This window comes from Chanos chanos, chromosome 5 (genome assembly GCF_902362185.1).
Source record: "Chanos chanos chromosome 5, fChaCha1.1, whole genome shotgun sequence".
Taxonomy (NCBI): Eukaryota; Metazoa; Chordata; class Actinopteri; order Gonorynchiformes; family Chanidae; genus Chanos; species Chanos chanos.
Window position 1 is genome coordinate 6003764 of NC_044499.1, and position 25070 is coordinate 6028833.

Sequence of the window (25070 nt, forward strand, 5' to 3'; positions counted from 1 at the left end):
TCTGAGTTTTGCCATTATAAACACTGGTATCTTTACAATTAAATTTGAAATTTCATAGTGGTTCAGATGCTTTTAAATGATAATTGAGATGTCTGTCAAGACGTTTTGAGCCCAGGTGTGTGTTATTATGACACTGATACACGTACAGGAATGTTTCTTTTCAGTTTAGCGTAACTCACTCCCGATGGGAAAGTGAACTACCCTATGCTACACGGTGTGTAAAACGGACAAGCTGTTTTAAATCAATTATTTATCCAATGGGAAACGGCCTGGACAGTTAGTGATAGAATGGCCTTTCTTTCACCACTATGACTTACAACTGAGGTTCTTTGTGCTAACAGGACATTTGGTATAGATTAAAAGGCATTTGGGTCTCGATTTGTTTGTAACTCGTTAGCGCGTTTGCCGCCCGTAAAGAGGCTAAGCTAAATGGGGTATAGAAGAGACTGGCTGAGGAGGCCGTGTTGTTCTGCTCGTCTGCTGCAACGCTGACGGACACGAGGCAGCCCGGAGCCTTTTTGAGCGGCGAAGGTTTGTTTGCGCGCGTGAGGTTCGAGAGCTCTCTTTCAGCGCGGCGGTCAGAACCACGTCCCTCTGCACTGCTGGCTGAGCTGGGATTTCAAGCCGCAGTGATTCCGTCGGTGCTGCTGAGACTGGGGACCAGTGTTAGCAGGTTTTTTGCTCTAGACAATAGGTGGGAGATCTATGTAGGGGGGTGGGGGTGTGGGAGTTGTTCTAGAGATTAAAAGTTAGTGAAAAAAAATCATCATTATGTTGTTGATGCTACATGTATGTACCCACCCTAGTTTCCCTCACTGCGCGGTATTGACGTCTCTGTTTCTGTGTGTGTGTAATGACAGTTTTGACTTTATCTCACTAATACATTTGCCAGATGTGCAGCTGGGTGGGTCAGCAGGGCTTATAGACCACTCAATATGATTTTAACAGAAATCTCCTGATTGCTTTTTGCAGTGGTACTGGACTGCTTATGGGTCATTGATTGGATGCTGCTAACCCTGTAATGTTAGCAGCTGGGTGGTGTTTATGCGGTAATATAGTATGTGTTTATGTGAAATCTGCCTACTGTAAAATGGTGTATACTCAAACATTCAGTAGTGTGGAGTGTGCGCGCAGCGAGAGTAATACTTATTTGCATCTGCAGTGTGCGGTCCAAATGCATGATGGGAAGACTGGTGGGTGTCTTCATGCCCAATTCGATTTCCTCTCCACATCCTCAGTGGAGGTGGGCAAGTGAACAGCCTCTTATAAAATATACATATATTTGTACAGTATATATATACACACACACTATAAATACATTATAAATCTATAAATGTAATGATCCTTGGGCAGCTCAACCTAAACCAGTTAATGTGGTCACTGAAATCTCAAAACCTCAAATCATGCTGCGCTATTCCTTTGACTTGCTTTGTGTGCGTGCGGGCCACACACACACACACACACACACACACGCACACATACGCACCAACAGCCAATCAGGATGCGTCATTTTTAACAATGCCCAAAATCCACACATTAATATTCATGTAGTTGCGCTGACATTTTAGTTGCACCCTCAGCGTATGAATCACGGTTTGTCAGACTCAGTGATTTGTCCTGAGTTTGGTAAGAAGGGGATTTAACTAAAGATGTAATGAGTTGAGCAATCCTCCGTGTCCTCTTCGCAAACCAGCATTAATGTGGGAGGAAGGGGGGGAGGGGATTGATGATTTGGCAGAAAATGGGCTTAAAACATCCATACCAAGTCTCTCTGTAATATCATACGAGGGCCATTTTTTCCCCCCTCCCCTGTCTTGGCATTTATCTGTCTTTAAATATTTGTGCTGAAGTGAAGCCAGGGCTTGTTCATTTCACAACGCTGGCTCATTAATTAGACTGTTAATGTCGTCAGATCAGGGCATTAAAAGGGAATTTATGCTGTGGATGTTTGGTAGGATTCTGTGGACTACAGTTCAACAGCTCCCTGGTCATTTCCTCCAACAAGTTCCATAGAATTTTACTCAAGATTCTACAGTTCCGTCACCTCATAAACAACATAAACCCGTATTCTTGGGCATAAAATGAATGTGGGTTATTGTTTTGGTGAACGCCACTGTGGGTTGCACAAAAGCATTTAGCAACAGCTCTTTGTATGGTTATGATCAGTACTGCGGTGTTGGAGGACTTTGGAGTATGGCGCGCTGAGTGGTATTACTGACGTGGACGTCTGTTTGGTCAGCTCACCTGTATAGACTACACACGTTTAGACTCATCTGCCTCACATATGGGAACATGACCGGGTCCATTGTGTGTCACTGGACTTGACAGTTCTAAAAAAATGCTAAAAAAAAAAAATACACATTTAGATTTATGAGTGACACACATAAGCTCCGAACAGATCATTTTGTACTTTCCTGTATTTGGTCTGGAACATTTACACTTTTCGTGGAGAGGAATGATCAGCTACAAAGTTATGTTTTATCATTGTTTGTACATGACCTTGTTTTTAAAAAGGAAACTAGTTTTATCTTTATTAACAGTGCACTCATCAGTTGGCCTTCAGTACCCTCAAACTAAACAGTGTCATGTTTTTAACGTTCCGCATGCCCTTTGTACCTCTCTGTGATTTATATATTTTACATAAACACAGACGAATTGAGTGCTGGTGGCCCGAAAAAAAAAAAAAAGAAAAAAAAGATTAAATAAAAAATAAAACGTTTTTCCCAGTCAGCAAAGCAGTGAGAGTGTAACAGACCACCTAATGCTGTTTCTACAGTCTCACGCACTGAACCTCTCTCCCACAGGAGGAGTTTCACAAACCCTGATAAAAAACAGCAAACGGTGCCAGTCTGAAAAACAAATGTCAAGGCCATGTGTTTTCACACCCTGGGTTCAAGCTGTTAGTTTTAGGTGTGGTGGGCAGTTTCACATTTCATATTAAAATGTACGTACGTGTGTGTGTGTGTGTGTGTGTGTGTGTGTGTGTGTGTTTTTGTCTGAGTGTAGGCTTACATATGTTAGTGTAAGTATGCGTCTGCATATATGTATTTGAATGTGACAGATATTAAAAAAAAAAAAAAAAAAAGCATAGCCAGGATTGAATAAATGGAAAAGGTTCAGTCCACTTTGGGTGGGGGTGATGAGGATGGGGGGATGGGGTGGGGGGGGTGGGGGGTTCTGGGCAGGGAGATATTTCCTGTTCATTGGTGTTGACTCTCTCGTCCTGTTCTGCCAGATTGGCAGAACATTCCAGAGTTCTCAACTCACAGAAGGACAGGAAAGGAGAAAAGCTCTTTAACGTGTAAACAGTACATTCTCAGGCTATATGCTTTACATACTGAACTCGGGTCTTTTTTTTTTTTTACCTTCACAACTTTCTGTTCACACGCAAACTCATCTCATATACCATAACAGGGATTTTGTGTTTTGTTGTTGTTGTTGTTGTTGCTGTCATAGAGATACATGACAATAGAAACACGTACGCTGTATTCAAATAGAGGAAATGATCCAGTGTTCAGACGTGTAAGAGCACATGGCGAATAATAGCAACAACAACAACAGTTTGGGTCAAAAGTTAAAGGTCCCTCATCAGCAACAACAACATGGAATAAAAGACACATTGATGTGATGCCAAGTGAAAATATAGTAAAAAGATGAATCTGATTTTTTTTTTTTTTAAGGCCTGTTACACTTTCAAATGAGGCATGTCATTTGTTTTCCTGTTTCGACTGAGGTCAGCTGAGGACTTGACTCACTGATTTGACTCACTGTTCAGTTTTTGCATTTTTCTGACAAGAATAAAACACGGTTGGTTTGCGCGTGACTTTCGTACGCGGACAAACAGATTCCAACCTCTCATACTACACGTCTAATTATCACACTAAATCGTTGTGTAACCCTGTGACAGAACAGTGTGGTTTAGGCTGCCTGACTGACTGAGATAGAGATGTTTGGATTACAAAGCACATGATTGGTTTTTATAGGCACTGTCTCTGTTTGCTTCCGGAGAGTGGCGAACAGAAGGACGGTAAAGTCAAAAATAAGCATTGGCGTGGAAACGCATGGGAGCCAATGTGTGCTCAGCTCAGGGCTGAGGGCCAATAGGAATACTCACATTACACACTCAGCTACTGTATTAATAGACACTGTATCTAAGACACTGTCTTAGTACCATCTCTTTCACGAACGTAAAGAACAACGACAAAGATAAATAATGATAAATTTATACCTTTTTGCGGTAAACCTGAAGTGTAACAATGGTCTGTTTTCAGAGACAACAAATTTTAAATTTTTAGACAGATACAGTACTGAAATCATTATTTCAATACACTTAAATGCATTTTTTAAATTGACCTCAGTGCAGCATACACTACCTGACACTAGCATCTATCGATGGGTGTACACAATTCCTACATTTAAAATAGGCCTAAGTGTCACACTGAACTTTTTGCAAATAACTCTCCAAAAGCTTCCTCCGCTGTCATGTACAAGAGGCACTTTGAGTGAATAAACTGATCGAGCTCCAGTGTAGAAGACATTTTTCACAATGAGCATTCACTCTGTTAAGCTGACTATGAGAAATTCAACTTTCCCTGATCGAAGAACGGCGAATAAAATCAAAGCTTTAAAAGGTCCGAGTCATCTCCGTAACACAATCCGCGTCATTCCAAATGAAAAGTTAGATTCATCAAAATGTGTCACATTTTCACATAATCATATTTTTTTTGACACTTTAAAAGAATTAGAACGGGGCCAAAGAAATGGAATTTGCATTATTTCTATCCTATCAATCACAACCTCTCCGAAGTCGGCGAGGTTATGACTTAAAAAAACGTGGAACTTTTTTCGTAAACAAAACGGAAAAAAACTGAGCAGAGTTTTAAGATAAAACTAATTATTTTGTTATTATCACACGGGGAGGTGCGAGAAGGCAAAAGCTGCTTAGCGTGGTTAGCTTAGGCAACGTCTGTAGACTCAGTGCTGAACACAGATTGGAGTATATCTCATTTTTACAAAAAAAAAAAAATCCCTTCACTCCTGCTGAAGTAAGCTTGTGCCAAATCATCTTTAAATAATGCATTGTGGATTTTTTTTTTCTGTTTAGAGGCTACAGCAATGAATACTAATGTCTGTGCAATACACGGGGAAATGTTTCAGACAATGACGGATATTACATTTAAAATGGAGAGACGCAGATCTATGAAAAGATATATCAGCTGACATATTCTGATGTCGGCTTATTCGATCAGGACTTTTTTTCAAAAAATGAATTGAGAAAGCCTCGAGTTTTATCTGTCTCCCTTTATGTGAAGACATTTCATTTAGTTCCGTAATTCAAGGATGCACAGTGTCCACTTCATTTAATAATAATAGCTGTTCAATTTCATTGTGTAGAAACAAGGCACAATGCAACTGGTGCATAACCAAAATTAACGTTAGACCTTATTTAAGATTATTATTGTATTGCATAAGTATGCTGAAAGCTTTGATTGAATCTGGCCTTTTGCTACATGAGACTGTGTCTCTGGGTTATAAGAAGGTTGTGGCTCCATGATTTATTTTACATATATTAAAGAGTCATAATGCATCTGTAATTTCTTGAAAAACAGAAACGATCATGTTGTCATGGTAACCAGGTGGTCAGTCTGTGTCTCATGACCTGCGCTGCCCTGTGATTGGAGGAGTTTTACCTCATGGGCACCCATTTGGTCTACAGTAGAAGACCAGGGAGAATGCCCAGTAAATGTTTTGGCAATTGTCCGTACCTCGTATATCTCAAATAATTGACTGTTTTAGGCTGTAACAGAAAGAATAAACACAGAAATGCACACCCACACACTCACATACAAACACACGCACATACACACACACACACACACACACACACACACGCACACACACACACACACAGAGTAGAGATATGGCGTTGGCTCCAGTTTCTCCCTGCTCATTAGAGCTGAAGGATTTGGCCCATCACCGCTGAGTCATGACCTTATATTAATTGTGTGATTCAGCCACATGGTGGAGGACGACGAGACAGATGTTTTCCAGTACGTTTCCTGAAACTCACCCCTGCTGCTACGGCTGCTGTCGGTGCACAGCACAGAGAGAGCTGTGAAAACTAATCTTCTGAACAAATAAACCACTGTCTCCTAATGTCCTGCTAGAATGGACCGTTGAATCCGGTTATCCCTGACTCGTTTTATACTGTAAATGTCTACGTGCTTCTATGTGCTGACCAGAGGAGGATGGGATCCCCCTGCTGAGTCTCAGTCCTTCCCGAGGTGTCTTCTTCCTGTTGACTTCATCAGGGATTTTTTCCTCGCCACTGTCGTCTTGGGCCTGCTCGTTTAGGCACTGATCTCTGTAAAGCTGCCTTGAGACAATTTTTGATTGCAAAAAGCGCTGCACAAACAAACTTGACCTCAAACTAGGACTAAATAGAGCTTAGAAATATGGCCCTGCATTATACAGCCAGACACAAATGTTTTGAGTGTGTCTCTCATCCCTCATTCTCCCTCATTCTCTTCTCTTCTCTCTCTCTCTCTCTCTCTCTCTCTCTCTCTCTCTGTATTCAGGAAATAGGACTCACTGTCCCTTTTTTTCCCTCGGTGTCCGGGTCAGAACCGTGGAAGCTCTGTTAAGTTCTGGTATAGGGTTTCTTCTTCTTCTTCTTCTTCTTCTTCTTCTTCTTCTTCTTCTTCCTCTTCTTCCATGTTGTATAATCTGCCTCCTCTTGTTTATCGGCACAGTGATTAATCTTTTCTTTTATGAGGGGGATTACCTCTGCTATGCTCCATGCCAGCAGAGACAGTGGGAGGCTGTGTGCATCCCTGGCTAATGATTCAGCCAGGGGAATGCAACAGAATGAGCCTCTTGTCTGGTTCTATAATGACCCATCAATAGCAGGATTAACCGCGTCTCTGTACATCAGGTGACTCGTTTATTCATGGCCAAGTGGGAGATTTAATGCAGGATCAAGCACACATCAGAGTGTATTTATACACTGACCAGTGCTGGAGATCTGATTTTTAAAAGTGAATCAGTCTGGATTGCAGGTCTCTGTGTTTAATAAACAAGATTGACATGTCACTGGAAGTTGCAGTGTAAACTCATGTAAACTGCAATTTCCTGACTCGCCTGCCAAACGGTTCCAGTTAACTTTTCACTCGAGTACAACAGCAAGAAGGGTAGGGTGGGAGTGTTGAAAATTGTTGCTGCTCTTTCTAGTTCTTTGAGTTTCTTAAACATTACAAAGATCCTTTTCCATGCGCCCCCCTGCCCCCCTTCCTTCCATGTGTTTGGCTGCTTTGAGTGTGTTTTGTTTGTTTGGGAAGCTCGGATTGGTTACTGACATCTGGAAGTCCCTCAACGGCTACCTAGTGTGGACCGGAGGAAATCCTCCTCATTCAATGACCTCACGCTCTCGGAAAAAATGAACTTGACAATGCCTGGATTTTCTCCAGCGGAGCTCTGATCACCAGGGAACGTGTTTTTTTTCCAGGGAAAGAGCGAGATAAAAATCCACCCCGCAGAGGGAAAAACGTTTTCTTTTCTTTTTTTTTATTTCCCCAGAAGGATGCAAAAGTTGGCATGCAGCCTGTCAGGGAAGCCTTCTCAGTGTCTTCCAGAGGAAATGGGAGATGTGCAAAAGTCAGAGAGAAAAATCTGCAGAAGCCCAAACGATAGATCTGGAGGAGTATGGGAGCTCTCTGTTCATGATATCAATATTTTGGTTCTGATTTGGGCAGCGGCCGTCAAAAAAAGATAGCTAACTGGTGATTAAAAGTTACTTACTCTAAAATGAGACTGTTTTAGCTCGCACAGCAAGATTGTGAATTTGCTCAGTCGGCACACTGCGACCTCGCTTTAGGCCGAAATGGTTTTTTCGTTCGTTTTTTTTTTTTTTTCTTCTTCTTCTTCTTCTTCTTCTTCTTCCTCTTCCTTTTTTTTTCCTCCTAAAGCTTCATTGACGTGGCTGTAATTACTGACATAGCCTTAAGACCGATCAAAATGTCACCATCAAAGGATGAGGCATCCATTGCCTGAAGCTTTAGAAAACGCTGTTTACCAGAACACTGAAAACAACTCAGAGCAATTAGCCATGATTAAACGACTGGGGAAAGTCAAAGTTTAAAAAAAAAGACCCAAAGATTTTTTCTAAAGGAGTTAATCAATCCGTTTCCTGTCAATTTATACAGTGACTACAGTCTCTCTTTTGACACCCTATTATCTATTACTTATTTTTAAGGAAAAAAAAAAACAAAACAGAAATTGTGTTGTTGTTTTGTTGCCTTTTCTATCAGATTTTGCCACACGTAAACATGTTTGTCCTTACGTATTTTAAGGTACAATAATAAACGTTTCAGAGGTCACCGTAGTGATGAGAGGTCACCATAGCGACAAGAGTGAGGCTTCATTGTTTTGTTCAATGTCCTCTCCTTTCAGCTGTTTTTCACTGCATGACTTCCTCATTTTTAGATTGTTTTTGAGGGAACGAGTATTAATATTCACTGAATCACATCCTGCTCATTCCCTTATTTGGGGGTAATTATTAAGTTTCTAAGCAGTTTTCAGAAGTGAAGGCAATTATCAATAGTGGGTATTTTGTTGTTTTTTTTTTCTGCATGAGCCTGGGAGAGAGAGAGAGAAAGAGAGATGTGTGTGTTGGAATATTTGGGAAAACAGTCATGCATTCATTCATAATCAGCATGCCAACAGCTGGCCACCCACGGTTATCTAAAACCTTTCCACAAGTCTTAGCTATGCCTTCTCCTCTGACCGTGCAGTCCAGATGCCTGGTCAGATCTCCAGGCCTGTTTTAGACATACGGGTGACAGAAAACACAGAAGTATTTTTCTCACCCCCACGATACGGCAACCTCATTTTCCCTTCTGTTCCATATCCCTCGACCACTAATCACACATTTCCTTTCTTATAACAGATTTTTCAATATGTAATCCCTTAAACTTAGTCTGCAAATACAACTCGCCATTGTTCCTCAGAGTCACGTATAACCCTCTTATAAACATTTAGAATAATTTTCCCCCAGTAATACATCTTGGAGCAGTCACTCCTCCTTAATGATCTCTATGGTCCACGGTTCAGTTCTTGGTAAAAGACTTGGAGAACCGATTTGAACGACAAGCCTTACGATGAAGCTATATGATAATTCACTTTTTTTCTCTCTCTCTTTGGTTCCCAAGCAATTAAGGCCAGAGTCATGGCAATGGGCCCGTTGCTTTGGAGCCTGTCTTTCTTTCGAAGAGTTCAAAAGGACGACGCTGAGTGTCGCTTAAACGCTGACGAACGAGCGCGTTTCCTCTCGTTTCTCTCCGCCTGAATCGGGACGACAAAGGTCGGTGAGGTGATCCAAACGGCAGTCAGTCGGGGGGCTCGGCGCTCCAGTAAACCCGAGCCAATGAGATTTCCACAGAGACGGTACGCTTCATTCGCTCTCGCTTGAGAGAGAGAGAGAGAGAGAGACTCCGGCTCATTTTGTGTAGTAATCCCCCTCGTTTAGTCTACGCCGCACACACAAACATGTGGGTCTCCAGCAAAAACCCCAACGCAACTCCCCCCCCCCTCGAAATTCCTCTGCATAATCTTTCATCTGCGTGCACGGATCAGAGATGTTCTTCAGGGTTCAAAAAAAAAAAAGGTTCTCCTAGACAAGCAGCTTAGTTAAAAGTTCTAGATTGAATCAAAGAATGAAGAAGATTGTCTTGCATCCTTTGGCTTTCTGGTCTTTTCAAAGCCGCAGCTTATCCACCGGTGAAGGGAGGAGACTGTCGAGAAAGATAAGATGATGTTTCAGTCATAGACCCTCCAGTAAACACATAGCAGAAAATGACTCCCGGTTCATGATGAAAAGTCCCACGGATACATTAAGCTGCAGTATCCTGCCAGACAAGGAGAAAACGTCTGACATCCTGACTCCTTCCAGACTCACCACTGTGAGAAAGGGGGAGAGGGAAAGGAACATTATTGCAGGTCTCTCATTACAGCTATGTGCTTTAATGGAATAATTTTGTCATACCTCAGATATCAGAGTTAAGATACACCGCATGTTACGTTGTTCTGAAGGCTATGTATAATGCTTTTAAATCTGAGGTGGGTTGTCTTTGAAGGCTAGGATTTGGTTTTTACGAGATGTGATTTACTGAATTTGACTCATGTCCATTTTTTTATGTTTAAAAATATATGTCAGGCACGATTCTCACTTAAGCTCTCACTTATCCATCACAGCAAAGCAAACTTTCATTGAACACTGTTTGGACCATCTTAAAGTTCTGTGTTCCGAGGTTTGTAAACATTTAATGCTGTCAGTCAGTTTATGAGGGACTTAACAGAATGCTACATTATCTTTGTAAAAGAGGAGGTTGGGAGAGAATGGTTGTAAACACATTTTACAACACCTCACAGCATTCCTGCCTTTCACTAGATATTTTGATAGTAAATCTCCACCACTTGGACGCTACCAGATAGTGTTGTTATGTACATTCTACAGCACCTCCTTATGTTTGAGACACATAGGAGCACCATCACAAATTTATATGATGGAAAGTAACATAATCTGTGTGAGTTGTGTAGCTTGGATTAGTATGACTGAGATTCGTAACCATTTTGATGATTTTGTGAACGATCATTCATGTCACAGACTTGTACCAATGCCCTCTGACTCCGTTTAACAATCTTAGTAGTCTCTGAAGAACCAAAGTGTTATGTGGTTTGCTCAGGGCCGATGAGAGAAACCATCAGCCTGGTTGCTTGGAGACCACTTCTGTCAGAGTGCACGTTGTGTATGAGAAAATGAATGCTGTGTTTGTTGCTGGTCTCTGTAATTGCTCTTGTAGCTAATGGGTCTCAATGCTTCCTCAGGGTCAGTGGTTTGTCATTCTAATTAATTACAGGGTCTTGAACTCCTGTTCAACACCTCCTGAGTTTCACTGTTTTAACAGACACACACACTCTCTCTCTCTCTCTTTTTTTCCCCCTCTTCTTCCTCTTCTCCCTTCCATTTAATCACAGAGCCCGTGAAAAGCGATCAGAGGCTATGTTGCCCTGAGGATGTCGACACCCTGAGAAGGCTTCAAAGCGGGTCGGGCGAAAGTAATCACGCAGACCCTTGGTCACCACGCACTGTCCCCAGGAGACACACCGTGGGAGGGCCACGCAGCGCCAGAGACGTGCTAACCATGCAAACCCACAGCATGGATCACAAGAGGGAGGCTTTCCTGGAACACCTAAAACAGAAATATCCACATCATGCCTCTGCCATCATGGGCCACCAGGAGAGGCTGAGAGACCAGGTAAAGCAGCAGAATATCAAACGATGTATTCAGCTCTGTTCTGCTTCTTTATGGGAAATGTAACCTTCTACGGTGACAAGCAACCGCATTTAGTTGCCATCGTGAACTAGATAACTCCAGTTGTAGTGTACAGGCTGTGAAAGAGGAGAGAGAAGAAGGAGAATCTGTTAAAATCTACAGGAACTTTCAGAACTCTGAGATCATGTGTCTCTGACCATGCCTTCTCAACCTAAAGTTTGGACAAGGAAACACTGCTGTGTTAGATTCAATGCATAATCATGCTTTTTGCTCAAATTGGACCACTGCGCACTGATGACCCCGTTTAAGTAGAGGGTGTTTTATGCTGTTGCGTCGGTCTTTTTGTGTCTTGTTCTTCTGATACGTTGGATTCGTCATTTGAATCTTCCTGACGTAGTGCCCAGCGCGTTTATTTTCATTTTTAGATTTTCTTGAGAGTCACACATCTGCATATAAAACTCCAACTCTGAAAACACTGAATACTCAAGTGAAATTTTGTGCCTGTTATTGTTACTTCTTTTGGGAAATGTCGAAAATAATGACAAGCAAAACCAGTAAAGCATTCCTGCACACTCCCTCCCCTTAAATTATATATAGTCTAATGACACGGATAACTGAAGCCAGAGCCTATTAACAGAGTAAGCCTGGCTGAACTTCATTTCGAGACCACACTGGCTGAAGCACAATCAGAATTCGGTGCAATATCAAATAGTCTCCGAATAGGGGCGCTGCAGCGTCCGATTCACACACGCAGTATGTACAGTAAATTTCCCCTCAAGCAGTTTTCCACAAGACCACTGTTGTTGTTGATGGAATTAAGCGAGTAGATCTCCTCTAGAATAATGTGTCGTCCATCTGAGCACTGAAACGAGTTTTTTTTTTTAATCTAATTTCAGTTTCCCTCATACTTCGTCTTGGTCCATATCTAGCTTGAGGCTGTCCTCACAAGTGAAATTACTATTTTACACTGCGAATGCGACAAACAGTCTTATTGCGAAGACGACGTTTTGTTTTTTATTTTTTGGGTTTTTTTTTTTTCGATTTTTTTTCTTCCTTAAATTATGCATGTAGACCACAGGAAAAATATATTACTGTCGATCAACAAGTATTACAGGTAAGTTCAGCTAGGTGGGGTTTGTTTCCTTGGAGCCATCTGATGTCATGATTTTCGAAGATCAGTTTACATGCGGAGCGGAGCGCCTATCTGCAGACTACCTGAGTCTCTGAGACGTTTCCATAGGCCTGTGCGGGCTATGACATGAGAAACTGGGCAGTGAGTTCAGCGTCTGTCACTGCATGTGTTTCGGGATAGATTATTAAGCCAAACATCGGACAAAACTGTGGATACCGGGACTAAGTTTTTACAGAAAGGTAGGGTACTCTGAAAACGTATGTGGTTTTTTTTTGTTGCACAGTTGAAATAGTTGCAGCGCTCTAAGCCAGAGCACTCTGTCACATCGCTTATCGCAAGTTCCAACTCGTAGTGTTTCTGTGCAGTTAAACCCATGGTAAAGCTGTGCCGTCTTACAGTCTATTCTGTGCGGTTCTGCTAGTTACGTTTTCTTCGAAAACTTTTGGGGGCAACTTTTTTTTTTACATTAGGAACACAGCCATACTTAACGACAATGTTCAACTGCAATAGGATTGATTACCAATAAATCGAGAGTAATAACTGTCTAGTTATCGCAATGATTTGTGAATTTAATAAGATTAAGTAGTTGCAGAATGCGCGAGCGACGGCAGTAAAATCGTATCTCTGGCCGTTTTAGATCTTTTAATGGTTTAACGATCGACAAATGGCATGATCGTGCGTATATATGCAACTTCTTGGAGAAAAATAATGGAATGTCTGCTACTGAGTAATATAGCGGTGACACAAAGCGGATTGACTGGCATGACCGTTGGGAGTTTGGAAAACTTGTTTCCTTGGAACCGACGGATGTAGCAGCCCATTCTTGAATAGGTATTTTAAATACTCGCTCTTGCTGTTCTCCAGAGTGGAGAAAAAGAAAATGTTGATTAATTTTGCACTCCAAGCACACACTAAAAATCGATTGAGTTCCAGTGCCCATCTCTGCCCCATGGGCAGGGGTGTCTCTAATAGCACCTGTTATTGCGTGTTAAAAAGGGAGGGGAAACTCTGTTCTTCAGCTGCTATAAAAACATTCACCTTCAAAAATAAGACTTGCATTCGCTCTGAACAGTTTTACATGCGCACTTGTGGTAACTATCCACTTCTCTTTCTAAGTTTAATGACTTGTTCCCTATGTGGTTTTAGAACCATAATCGACCTCTCACGTTTACGATTTCACCAACTTCTTTAAATAGAAAGTCGTATTCAGACAAACTGTTGTTCAGAGTTTGGGACTGGATTGCCTTGAACGCCCCCCTGCCCCCTCCCCCTAACAGAATAATTCTTAAATCCATCCTCACCATGCCCAGACAGGGAACAGCTACACAGACTAGAGTTTTACCATCACGCTCCAGTATCACATGTAAGGCTCGGTATCACAAACTTCAAGTGTTTTCCTCAGTTGAGCCAGAGTTTGTATTTACTTTTATACTAGTTTTCCCTCGTTTTGGTAGATGAGAAAAAGGTTTTCCTTAAGTGTGACTTGTGACAGTGCCATAAAACGTGTATTGCATTGTTAATGTGTGGGTCGGTACTAATTGTATTTGTTTGTTCTTTGTGCTGAAGTAGCCTGTTGTATCTTAAAGCCTGAATGGCCTTGAAATGTAACTACTACACAATTACCAGGAAAGGCATCGTTAAAGAATGATGTCATTATGCTTAAAACTATACTAATGTAAGGCTGAACATCCTTAGAGTTTCCTGTCTTTTGTCAAGTTGATTTTTTGATTTTTTTTGCGAGAAAGCTAAACATTTTTGGCACACTGTTTAGAACAGCTTAAAAAGCGTTTCAAAATTTCAAAAGGTGAAGGGGGTGGCACCCACTCCACCCTGCCCTTACATGGCCCCGCCCCCTTAAATGTGTCACACTGAATTACGCCACTGATTCTTCATCCCTTTGGCTCAGAGCAGTGAAGTGTTGAATCCAGCACAGCCTGTGGGAGTTGATCTCTTGCACTCTCCCTTTTCCAATATTCTCCATTATTCTCCGCTGCCTGCACCCCCAAAAGGCACAGAGAGGTTGGAAACTTATTTATCATGCTCTGACAGAGCTTTCAAAGGCTTGGCGTTCACTCAGAGGAGACGAAGCACGACTCTTTGGTCATTCATCTGCCACTGATTAGAGCTGAGATCACTGAACTGTGTTAGCAATCCTTATGCTGCTTACCTGTCTGCTTTTATAGTTCACAGTCCATATACAGGTGTCTCTGTCTGACTGTCTGTCTCTCTCTCTCTCCCTCTGAGTATTTGGATCAGAAACTCAGCCTGATGAGATGTGGGTACTAACTGGTGGAGGCTAAGTTGTGCACTGCGCTTTGAGTCCATGCTAGATCCGTTCCAGTGTTTTCCAGTTGCCGATAAAGCAAGCAGCTGGATCCATGTCCTGGAATGTTTGTCCATTAATACTCTTCAAAAAAAAAAAAAAAAAAAAAACAGAAGTGTGAGGTTAAGCAGATGTTGTTTAAATATAATATTTAAACACAGGGGTGTTATAAAGCTAAGTTTATGATTAAGTCTTTTTGATTCGCATATGATTTAGTACTTTGCTGTACAACCCCCCTCTCATTTTAAAACGTTTTGTTTAAATACTGAGAGCTTTTTTTTTTCCATTCATGCAGGAAGAGATGATGCATGACTGCACCATGCATGCCATAAATCTAACCATCTTTCATGCTCTGAAAATTGCGGCAGAATTTTGAGGCAGGCTGGCAGGGGGAGATAAAAAGACCATTATTCTCTACAGTAATGTCTCTTTCCACCTGACTGATAGTTAGGTAACCCACAGTGCAAAAGCACCTGCATTAAGATAGCATCTCATCAACAATTATCAGCGTCAAGACTCAACCAAGGCCCTATGTGCGCACATGCCTGTGGCATGTTCGACACTTCAACACTGTGACTCAATTACTATGTGTTTTTTTTTTTAGTTGTTTTGTTTGTTCTTTTTTTGTTTTCTTTTCTTTTTGGGTTTTTTTTTTTGAGGGTGGTTTACAGATATTAGTTTTTATAGGCAGACAACCACGGAACCTTGTAGTTAACTGTTGTTTTAAAGGACTTAATGTAGATGGGGGTGTGAGATTATTGAAATTACCTCACTGTGTAGAAACAAGTGAGTCTATTGTGAAGAAAAACAGTCAGTAATTTGTTCTGTGCGGTATTATTCACTGGCCCCGAATGTTTCTGAGGCTATATGTTTTTTTGTTTTTTGTTTTCTGTTTTTTGGTCCTGTTTGACCCATCAAAGGAAAGACAAAGGTACTTAAGTTTCTAGAAGATTCTCTTGCTTTGCTTCAGGGCGGCACCTATGCTCCTCACCTGCAGGTCGTGGGAGGTTTGAGTAAATATAGCTTTGAAGGGTCGATCTTGTGACAGATAACCATTAGTCTGCCCCCTCTCTCAAAACACAGTAACTCATACTGGTCAAACAAGCTTCCACGGATGAGTGACAGCTCTCAGGTACATAAGCCACGCTAAGGCGCTAACAGCACGTCCAGGGCATGAGCTTTGAAAACAGTAATTGCCGGACATGCTTTTGTTAAGGAGGTGGAACTATATGTTTTAGTTTATGACGCGACACCTCCAGCTGACTCACAACCTGAGAACCTCTCTCGGCCTGTTTGAAGTGTTTGAGCATTTTAAGGAGATGGAACGTTCTAGAATGAATTACATGACCGTTTTTCCCCCTCTTTTTTTTATCTGTTTTTTTTTCCCTTTTTCTAGCTCTTGCGATTTTGCCGCATGCTTTTTGTATTTCAGCATTTTATTTCAGCTCGGCCTTTAGATACGTTTCCCCGTTTAAAGATATTTTCTGCCAGTATTTCATGCACATGTGTTCCTGCATCTGGGATCCACCTTGACTCTCAAGCTACGTGATCCGCCAAGAGCGCAGGGCAAACACGCATGTAATGGCTTTCATTTGGGTAAAGGCTGCCATCTGGACGCGCCGCGGTTCGGGCAGATTTACATCCGAGATATGGCCTTTGTGCTAAAGCTGCATGCGATGTACGTCGTGGTACTCAGACAAATGCTACGGTCTGTTTGTTCCTTTGAAATACTCCGTTTAGGCTCTGAGTGCTTTAATGGTTTGCTAATTGAGACGTTAGCTGTAGCCTCCAGGTAGCGAAGAACAACACACACTGATTACTTTGTTGTGTCGAGCACAAACTCAAATGGAGGGTTTTTTTCATTTTTGAAGACAAAAAGAGAGAGAGAGAGAGAGAGAGAGAGAGAGAGAGAGACTTTAAGTGTAGATCCTAAGTCTGACTTTGACCAATTTTGTAATTTCTTGGAAATCTGGACTCCAAATACTCCATTAGCCCAGGGTCAGGTCCTGCTCATCGTCATCTTCACTTGTGCACGTCAGCGCTCGCGGGTCATTCAAGGCCGTTAGCGACGCGTGTGTTTACTCAGCATTAACGTCTGGCCTCAGTCACACAGTCCAGGACAAGCTGCTCTCATGTTGCCTAGATTCAGACATGAAGATTTCTACATTGTTGGATGCATGTCGGATGATGTCATAATTCATCCAGAAAACACTGGATAAGAATTCATTCACAAGGCCTGCCCTCTTCTTTGTCTAGAAATGATTTCTTGGATCAGAGGGGTTTTTTTGGGGGGGGGGGTTCCACGTTTAAGTGAAGCCAGTGATCTTCTCTTGTGCCTCTTTTGTTTTTAACCTATTTCACATCTCTTGGTCACATGGACATGAAACATAGACATCTGCCTGCCAGGAGTCTGGAAAACACATCACAAGAGATTGTCTGCTGTATGGACACACACTGTTCTCTGCTTACGGGTCTGAATGTGCACGTAGACCTTGCGTAATTATCGTTGTCAAGAGCTTGTCATGATGAGGACCAGTTGAGTAATGTCATTTGCATGTTAACGTTATTTACACTTGGCAGAACTATAATTCCACTGGCAAGAGCGTGCTGCGTTACAAATATCTTGACCAATCGCAACCATTTCTGAGGTTGTTATGTGAGGTAAAACCATTACGTTTGTCAAAAGGGTTTCATAAATCAAACCGCACAAAAAAAAGAGAGGAGGGGTAGTCGAGATATTTTGGGAACATCTTTGAGGTCATACAAGGTATAATTTCGGAAACGTTGCGTGTGTGTGTGTGTGTGTGTGTCAGAGCAGGTCAGTGTTTGTGCACACATCAGGGCTGGCTGAGTCAGTGTGTGTGTGTTTGTGTGTGTGTGTGCGTGTGCGTGTGCGTGTATTTGTTTGTCAGCTTGTGTCTGTCACTTCTCCTCTGTTTTGAACAGAGCAGGATTTGCTCACGGCCTCTGGAGAGAGGACACATCTGCATCCATGTTAAATACAGTGGGATATTCACCGTGCTGGGGCTGGTTTTCGTTTACCTTCATCAGACTCCATCAGTGGGTGCAGTAACACAAAGCATGTAAAGCTGAGTACAGATCAACTGTTCATCATGGCTCCGTGCCAAGATACACTTACACAGGGCATTATCTGTCTCGCTGGTCATAAAACAAATGTTTTTCATTTTTGTCGTGAACAGAATTACAGGGCTAAGCTATGCTCGACAGAAAGAGGTGCTGACAGCTATAGTCAGTTTTGCACTCGATTAAGAACGAGCGTCTCCCTCTACCAGAATGTTCCTTGATAAACTGTTTCGTGTGGTTGGCAGACGGAGTTTTGAAGGAAGCGGGGGTTTACAGCACTTTTTAGTTTTAAGTTATTTCCGTCACTTTGAGGCACGAGTCTAGTGAAGCAGTCCCGTCGGCAGGAAAGGCCGGATGCGATTTTATGTGACAAGCATGTGTGTGGTGTACTGAAGATTGACATGGTCACAAGTTCAGTGCACACATTTTTAAGACCAAAAGTGTAATTGCATTTTTTTTATTGGTCTTGAGGATCATAAAGGTGTAGTTTTTGTGTGTGTGTGTGTGTGTGGAAAGGATATAGTTTGTTGTGTGTAAGTGGTATATCTTCATTTGCATACAGTGTTAAATTTAAATTTCCAGCGTCTGTCAATGTCACGTTTGTCTGCGGAACATTTCCTTATTAGTTTTAATCTTCTGCGGATTTCTTTGGCCAGATTTCACACGAATGAAACTGAAACCTCAGTGTGTGACAATATTGGGCAAATAAAGTAATCAAATAAATGGATAAACAATCACTGACTGCAAAAACAACAACAACAACAACAACAACCTGAATCCAAGACTATTTCTGTCAATTCAAATCGAAATAATAAGTTGTAAAATCCTAGATACTGGTATTTTCAAACCCTGCCTCTAAAAGAGCTCCTTTGTGTGTATGTGCCCCCCCCAGATAAACTTCATTACTATTGCATTTCATATAGTGATCTCTTTCAATTACGTGTGTGGCATTTTCCACCCGTCATTATGGCCTTTCTTTCTCTTTGACCTTTCCTTGTGCTCTGGTTTTATTGGACATTAGGGTTTATGATGGTCTCTTTCTACTCTTACTGTGACATTCAGAGTCCCATTACCCCTCCACAGTTAGTAAGCAATCCATTAAAAATGTATTCTCTGCGCAGCCCGCTTATAAATCTCCGCCAAGCATCTAAAGTATCTTGGCTTTTCCACCCCGAGAGTTTGTGGGGGTTTGGTTGTTTTAGCTGAGGTGCAAAGTGAAATTGCTGAGGAGTGTTCAGATTATTGATTGAGACCAGATACTTATTTTAGACTGTACAGTTTATGTAGATTTGTATGAAGAAATCAGTGTGCCAGAAATGCATACGCACATGCATACATACATACGTACACATATACATACATACATGCATTAGTTAATACACAAAAAAAAAAAAAAGAATTAATGAATGAGACCATGCATACATACAAGCATAGCCACCAAAACTGTTATATCGTTTCTGGTATCTGAATTATGTGTTTGTTCATAAATGTAAATGTTATTTGACTCTTGAGTAATAACCAGCCTCCGATTTGGATTTAAGACATTATTAATATGGACCACTGTGAAATATGAAAAAAAACAAAAACTCACTTCTAGTAAAGTTGCCCTGATATTATTGACACAGCAAAATCTTACCAAGTAATCCAGATGGTACGGAAAAAAAAACCCCTGCTCTGTTGGTATGAAAACTGTGAAGGAAATAAAGTACTGAAGTGTTAAACTTTACAGTGCCTCCCAGTCGAGACTGACTTCCCGTTTTCTCCGTTTTAACGGTACGGAGACGAGACCAAACAGACCTGCGTGCCCAGCGAGGTGACGTTTTTCCCATTGCTCTGTTCTCTCTCCTCCAGATCCGGAGTCCCGTGCACGCCCCGAACCCCCAGCCCTGCGTAGGGGATCAGGGGGATCACCTCGCCCTCGTCGCTCTGGAGCCGGCGGACGTCATGTCTGAGGCAGAAGCCCCCACCCCCTTCACGAGAGGCAGCCGCTCTCGGGCCAGCCTCCCCGTGGTCCGATCTACCAACCAGACCAAGGACAGATCACTGGGTACTGCCGTCCTCCTGTTGCCCTCATGCACTTATCTCCGGTTCTCTGTATCAGACTACTGTCAGACTACACTCTGTATAGCTACGCTCCAGCCCCGGACACTCAGTATAACGCCATGTGTGAGTGTTTGAGGTCATTTTTCCAACGCCGACTCGACTGATTCAGTCAATCAAGGGTTCGCTGACCGGACGAATCGGGCGTGCGATCACGGGGCTAATACAAAAATGTGATGACGATCTTTATCAGCTCTCCCTAACTGTGTAATTCATATATTATCCATATGTTTTTTCATACACTCAACAATTTGATGTGAACTGTCGATGTGAAAATCATGTTGTTTTGACATCCGTTTTCTCACCGTCTCACCTGGATCTAGCCTCAACACAGCACGGCAGATTTCTGACGATGTCTTTGGGGTGGAAAGTTGGAAATGGCCAGTGCTTGTAATATAATAACAGTATAGCACTGTATTTAAACGCTAAGCAAAGCTTACGCCTCCTTATTTTGGGGCTCGTTCTCTGATATAGTTAACTTTCCTCAAGCCAGTGGTCAGTGAGACCACCGTTCGGCTTCATATGGTATCCATTTTGCGGAATATCTTGGAATTGCTCTGATTTTTATGCTGTCGTGGAGGGATTTTTGTTACAAGCCTACGTGAGTCAAAATCCGGTCTGTCACTTAGTCATGGCAGTGATCAGTTAAACCAACTGGCAGCTCTTAGACTTTTGGTTTTTGAAGGAACAAGCTCCGTATTGAACAGTTTGTTTATGTTTCAGCGGATATAATGTGTGTTTTAAAAGGATAATTACAGACAGTAAACCATGGGATTGACTTTCCTGCAGTTGTGGAGTGAAGAACACAAACACGGACCGCTTTTTCTGACTTTAATTGGTCTAATTATTTATTGAGATACTGTTTCTTTCAAACGGACTCTCTCAGAAATTCTTGGATGTTTTTTTTTTTTTTTTAGAAACATCTGGTAGCTTTTAGTGTTTGGGGAGTGAGTGGTCCACCAAAAGTAGACCATTCCAAATATTCAAGGCGAATGCCGAAAGACCACTCACACCATGTTTTTCACAACTTCCATTCTTCTATTTGGCCCGTCTGTTAGGAAGCATGAAATTAAACAGTTGAAATCAAATACGACTCACACACACACACACACACACACACATTAGCTCAGAGCTGTAAGTATCAGTGAAAGTATTTACACTGTTAATCAGTAACTGCTTTCATAAGATGCTCTGTGGTTTGTGTTTTAGATTTTTGTTAGCGCTTTTTACTTTTAGGTGGGTTTAGCTCAATCCTTTTTGTCTTACACTGTTTGTAGCTCCACGCTAGAAGCCAGATTTGTCAGGTAGAATAAAATCAGTGAATAAAAACCAGTGAATATTATATTTGGAATAACCTGCTGTTTCACAGAAAATGCTGTCGGTACCCACCAAGTTGAGGTGATTTTACAGATGATGTAAGAGGCAAATAATACATAAACCAGATTGATAATAATTAGATCTAATCAGGTATCTGACTGATTATAACGAGCACCTCTCTCTCCTCAGGTGTGCTGTACCTGCAGTACGGAGAGGAGACTAAGCAGATCCGCATGCCCAATGAGGTGACGAGTGTGGACACCATTCGGGCTCTGTTTGTCAGTGCCTTCCCTCAGCAGCTCAACATGAAGATACTGGAGTCCCCCAATGTGGCAATATACATCAAAGACGATGTTAGGAATATGTACTATGAGCTTTCCGACGTCAGGTGTGTGAGTAGGAGTGCGTTAATGTGTGTGTGTGTGTATGGGTGGGTGTGTGTCTGTGTGTGTCTGTGTGTATAAGGCTAATACAGCCAAGGGTTGACTTAAAGGTCACGCTCCTTAACATGCATCTTAATGGCAGCGTTGCGTGAGTAATGAGTCAACTTTTCAGTTATTGTTCCGTCCTTGAGCGTTAATCCCACCGATGAGTTAAAACTCTCTCTTTCTATCCTGGAATGTTTTAATATGCACGCCGGACTGGGATCTGACCAGACTTTCCAGTTCTCTGTCTGCTGCGGATTAAAAAGACAAAAAAAACCCCATCAATGTCCTTCTTCCCCATTGATTTACAAGCACACCGAGTCTTGCCCAGGTAACCATGGGTAAGCCCTGCCTCAGGTTTCCCTCACCGCTGTGCTGCTGAGTGTCTGCACGCAGCGTTTCAGGGCTGTATTGCTGAAGCAGCCAAATTATAAGTGGAGCTGTGTCTGAACGCGTGCAGATGGCTGGGCGTTTCCCCTGTGCCACGCCCTCCTCCCTTCAGACGAGTCTCAAACAGGCCGACGAGAGAGAGAGAGAGAGAGAAAGAAAGTTTGCTTTTTTTGTATTTCAGAGTGTTAAGAGGACAGAGCATGTATTCACACGTTCCCAAACTTTCTCTCAATGTGACGGACACTTGTTTTGACGGAGTGTGATTAATGTATGACATGACATAAAAGTACATTGTCCTGCGTTTTGATTTTGTTCATCTTGACATTTTGTCATCGTTTTAAACTAATCCTAATGTATGCAGCTTCACCCAACCCCTTCCACACACACACACACACACTCAGAGAGACATACCTCTGGATGAGTTTAACAGTTTTTTTTATATTTTGCCTTTTTTTAACTTTATTTCATGTTCAGTTGAACTCTAAATGAGTTGAAGTCTTGTTTTCTTTACAGAAGCATAATGCCACACTCTTGTCTGAAAGTCTACAGTAAGGACCCTGCTCAGGCTTTTAACCACAACTCCAGAGCCAACAACGGGGATATCAGGGTGAGTCTTTATTACCGTCTGCTAATAAACCTCTACACTCTCTTTTCTCTCACATGTATGTAAATGGGTGTATGTGTGTGTGTGCGTGTGTGTGTGTGTGTTCGTTTCTCGAGGCTGAACCGTGGTCACAGCCGGTTAAAGGAAATGAGAACCATTCAGAAGGTGCCACTGGATCCCACTAAACCAAAGAGGCTCTCGAACAAGATATGCAAATTGCAGTTTCAGGAACAAAATGTAGACTTTACAAAAATCCAAATAATTAGCCTTGGCAGAAAAATTGTACAGGCTTGGGAAAATTAAAAAAAAAATGTATTACCCTCGCAGCTCGGAGAGACATGTATGGATATGTTAGCCCAGTTTTGTGTCAGAGTCCTTCTAAATTGGATGTTTTTGTTTTTTAGGTTCAGTACCCAGATTTTGTCTCTGATGATCCCTGTCATTGCTGATGACTATGTGGTTCCTGTGAGGTTCCTTATCTGTCTGTTACACTGTTTTTGGGGCTTATGTCTGTTTTTGGGGCTTGTGTCTGTTAGTATCAGATTGGGAAGCCCTACCAAGGCTTTCTAATTCGCAGCATTCTTTGTGTGTATGGACATATTTTCATAATAATCGCATAGGTCGGAATCTTCCATGTAAAGGGATACATTTGTATCGTGTTACTCCTGTTCTAGAACTCTGGTTGCAAAATAGAATTTCCGGAACTACATTATTCAGATTCTTATGTCTGGAGGAATGCTGCCCCACCTCAGCAGTGTGAGCGTCTCTCTCCGAGGGCCAGTGATCGTAATGGTAATTGAAGGGAGTGCCCATACAATGACAGCTTTACCAGTGACAACTCCATTAAATTCATATTACCCACTGCATGTGCTCTCAGACTGCACTTTTAATTGGACCCACACTCGGCACGCATCTTTGTTGGCTTAATGTGTAAAAGGCTTTTCAGGAAACAGACTTTCCATGAATCTTCAGACCACATTTTACCGTGTGTTTACGCAAGAGATGATTGCTTTAATCCTTTCTGGGGTTGCTTTTTTATTTATTTTTTAACCATATGACATAACAGAGTGTTTACATCGTGAAGTTATCAGTAGTTGGATGTAGTTTAAAGTTGTATATGAGTATGGTTTTGGACCATTGAGTAGAACATTTTGAGACCTGACAGAGGGTGACAGCCAGTGAGCATCTGTCGGTGAAGGTATTTACTGCTACATCCTCACAGACTGAACTGTGCAACTCACTGGAGATTCAGCATCACGAATATTTTATTGAAAGATAAATTATTGCCCTTTAGAGACTTGGGGCTCTTATCTTACGCCCGGCACAACGCGACGCAAACCGAAATGCGAGTGTTCTTGCTAGTTTCAGACCGACGCAGTTGTCATTTTCCACCTTGTTTAAACAGCAGATGAACTTGCATCCATCTGGACGGTCAGTCTTAAAATGAGGTGTGGTCAGGCGCATTACTGGCGTGTTGCCAATTTGAATGCAACTGAAAGCCTGTGTGCGTGTTGTCTAAAGTAATGTCATAGCTGTTTCACTGAAAAATGGAGTGCCTGATTGGACAGAGGATTGAGAGACGGCAGAGGCAGCGAATCGGCCGAATTGCTCTTTTCGTCCCGGTGCGTAGTCCGCTGATGTAATAGCAATCCATCAAGGTGCCAGCGCAGGTGGGTTTTTAAAGGGAATGGGAGCTGACACTGACACTCTCATGTTATGCCCAGAGTACACCTACGATTAAGTACAACCCCTTTGCGCCTTGTGCCTTACTCTGCGCTCAAATTATCCACCGTTCAACTAGCAAAAGTGGATTTGAACACGCTCTAAATGCACGTACGCCAGGCGCTGTAGAGCAGTGGTTCTCAACTCCAGCCCTGAGGACCCCTGTCCTGCACATCTTTGTTTTAACTCAGGACTGACACACCTGATTCCACTGATCAATTAATCATCAAACTTGATTAGCTCAATTAACCATGAACAGGAAGAGTTAAAAGAAAGACATGCAGGACAGGGGGCCCCTCAGGACTGGAGTTGCTTTAGACCATGCGCTTAGATCGTTAAAATAGAGCCCTTAGTACTGTTCCTCACATCTGGCCATCAAGGCCTGGAATTCTCCTGGTTTCATGTCAGCTGAGCTCTGTGGTCTTTAGCAGTAGCGTGTACACACCTGACTCACAGGTCAAAATCAGTCTGTAGTTATAAGATACAGACAAAACTCAGCAAAATTCCACTCTTCCAGGACCCCATCTGAGGAGCTCTGCAATCCAGGCTGTAGCCTTAATCATATTAACGGTCAGGCTTTAAGTCTTACAGCAGTCGCAATAAAACAAAGCCCATCCGTTGGATAAACTGGTCAGATTTGTCA

The 25070-nt window shown here is 42.2% G+C and overlaps 1 protein-coding gene across 1 annotated transcript in view; it reads left to right on the forward strand.

Moving 5' to 3' along the window:
• Positions 1–25070, forward strand: part of LOC115811375 (sickle tail protein homolog) — a 56681-nt gene that overhangs the window by 12276 nt on the left and 19335 nt on the right. Inside the window, exons 2-7 of the mRNA XM_030773543.1 lie at positions 9037–9051; positions 9558–9599; positions 11034–11312; positions 19721–19916; positions 21476–21674; positions 22615–22708. Of these exons, the coding sequence (XP_030629403.1) occupies positions 9037–9051; positions 9558–9599; positions 11034–11312; positions 19721–19916; positions 21476–21674; positions 22615–22708 (825 nt within the window). The remainder of the gene's footprint in view (positions 1–9036; positions 9052–9557; positions 9600–11033; positions 11313–19720; positions 19917–21475; positions 21675–22614; positions 22709–25070) is intronic.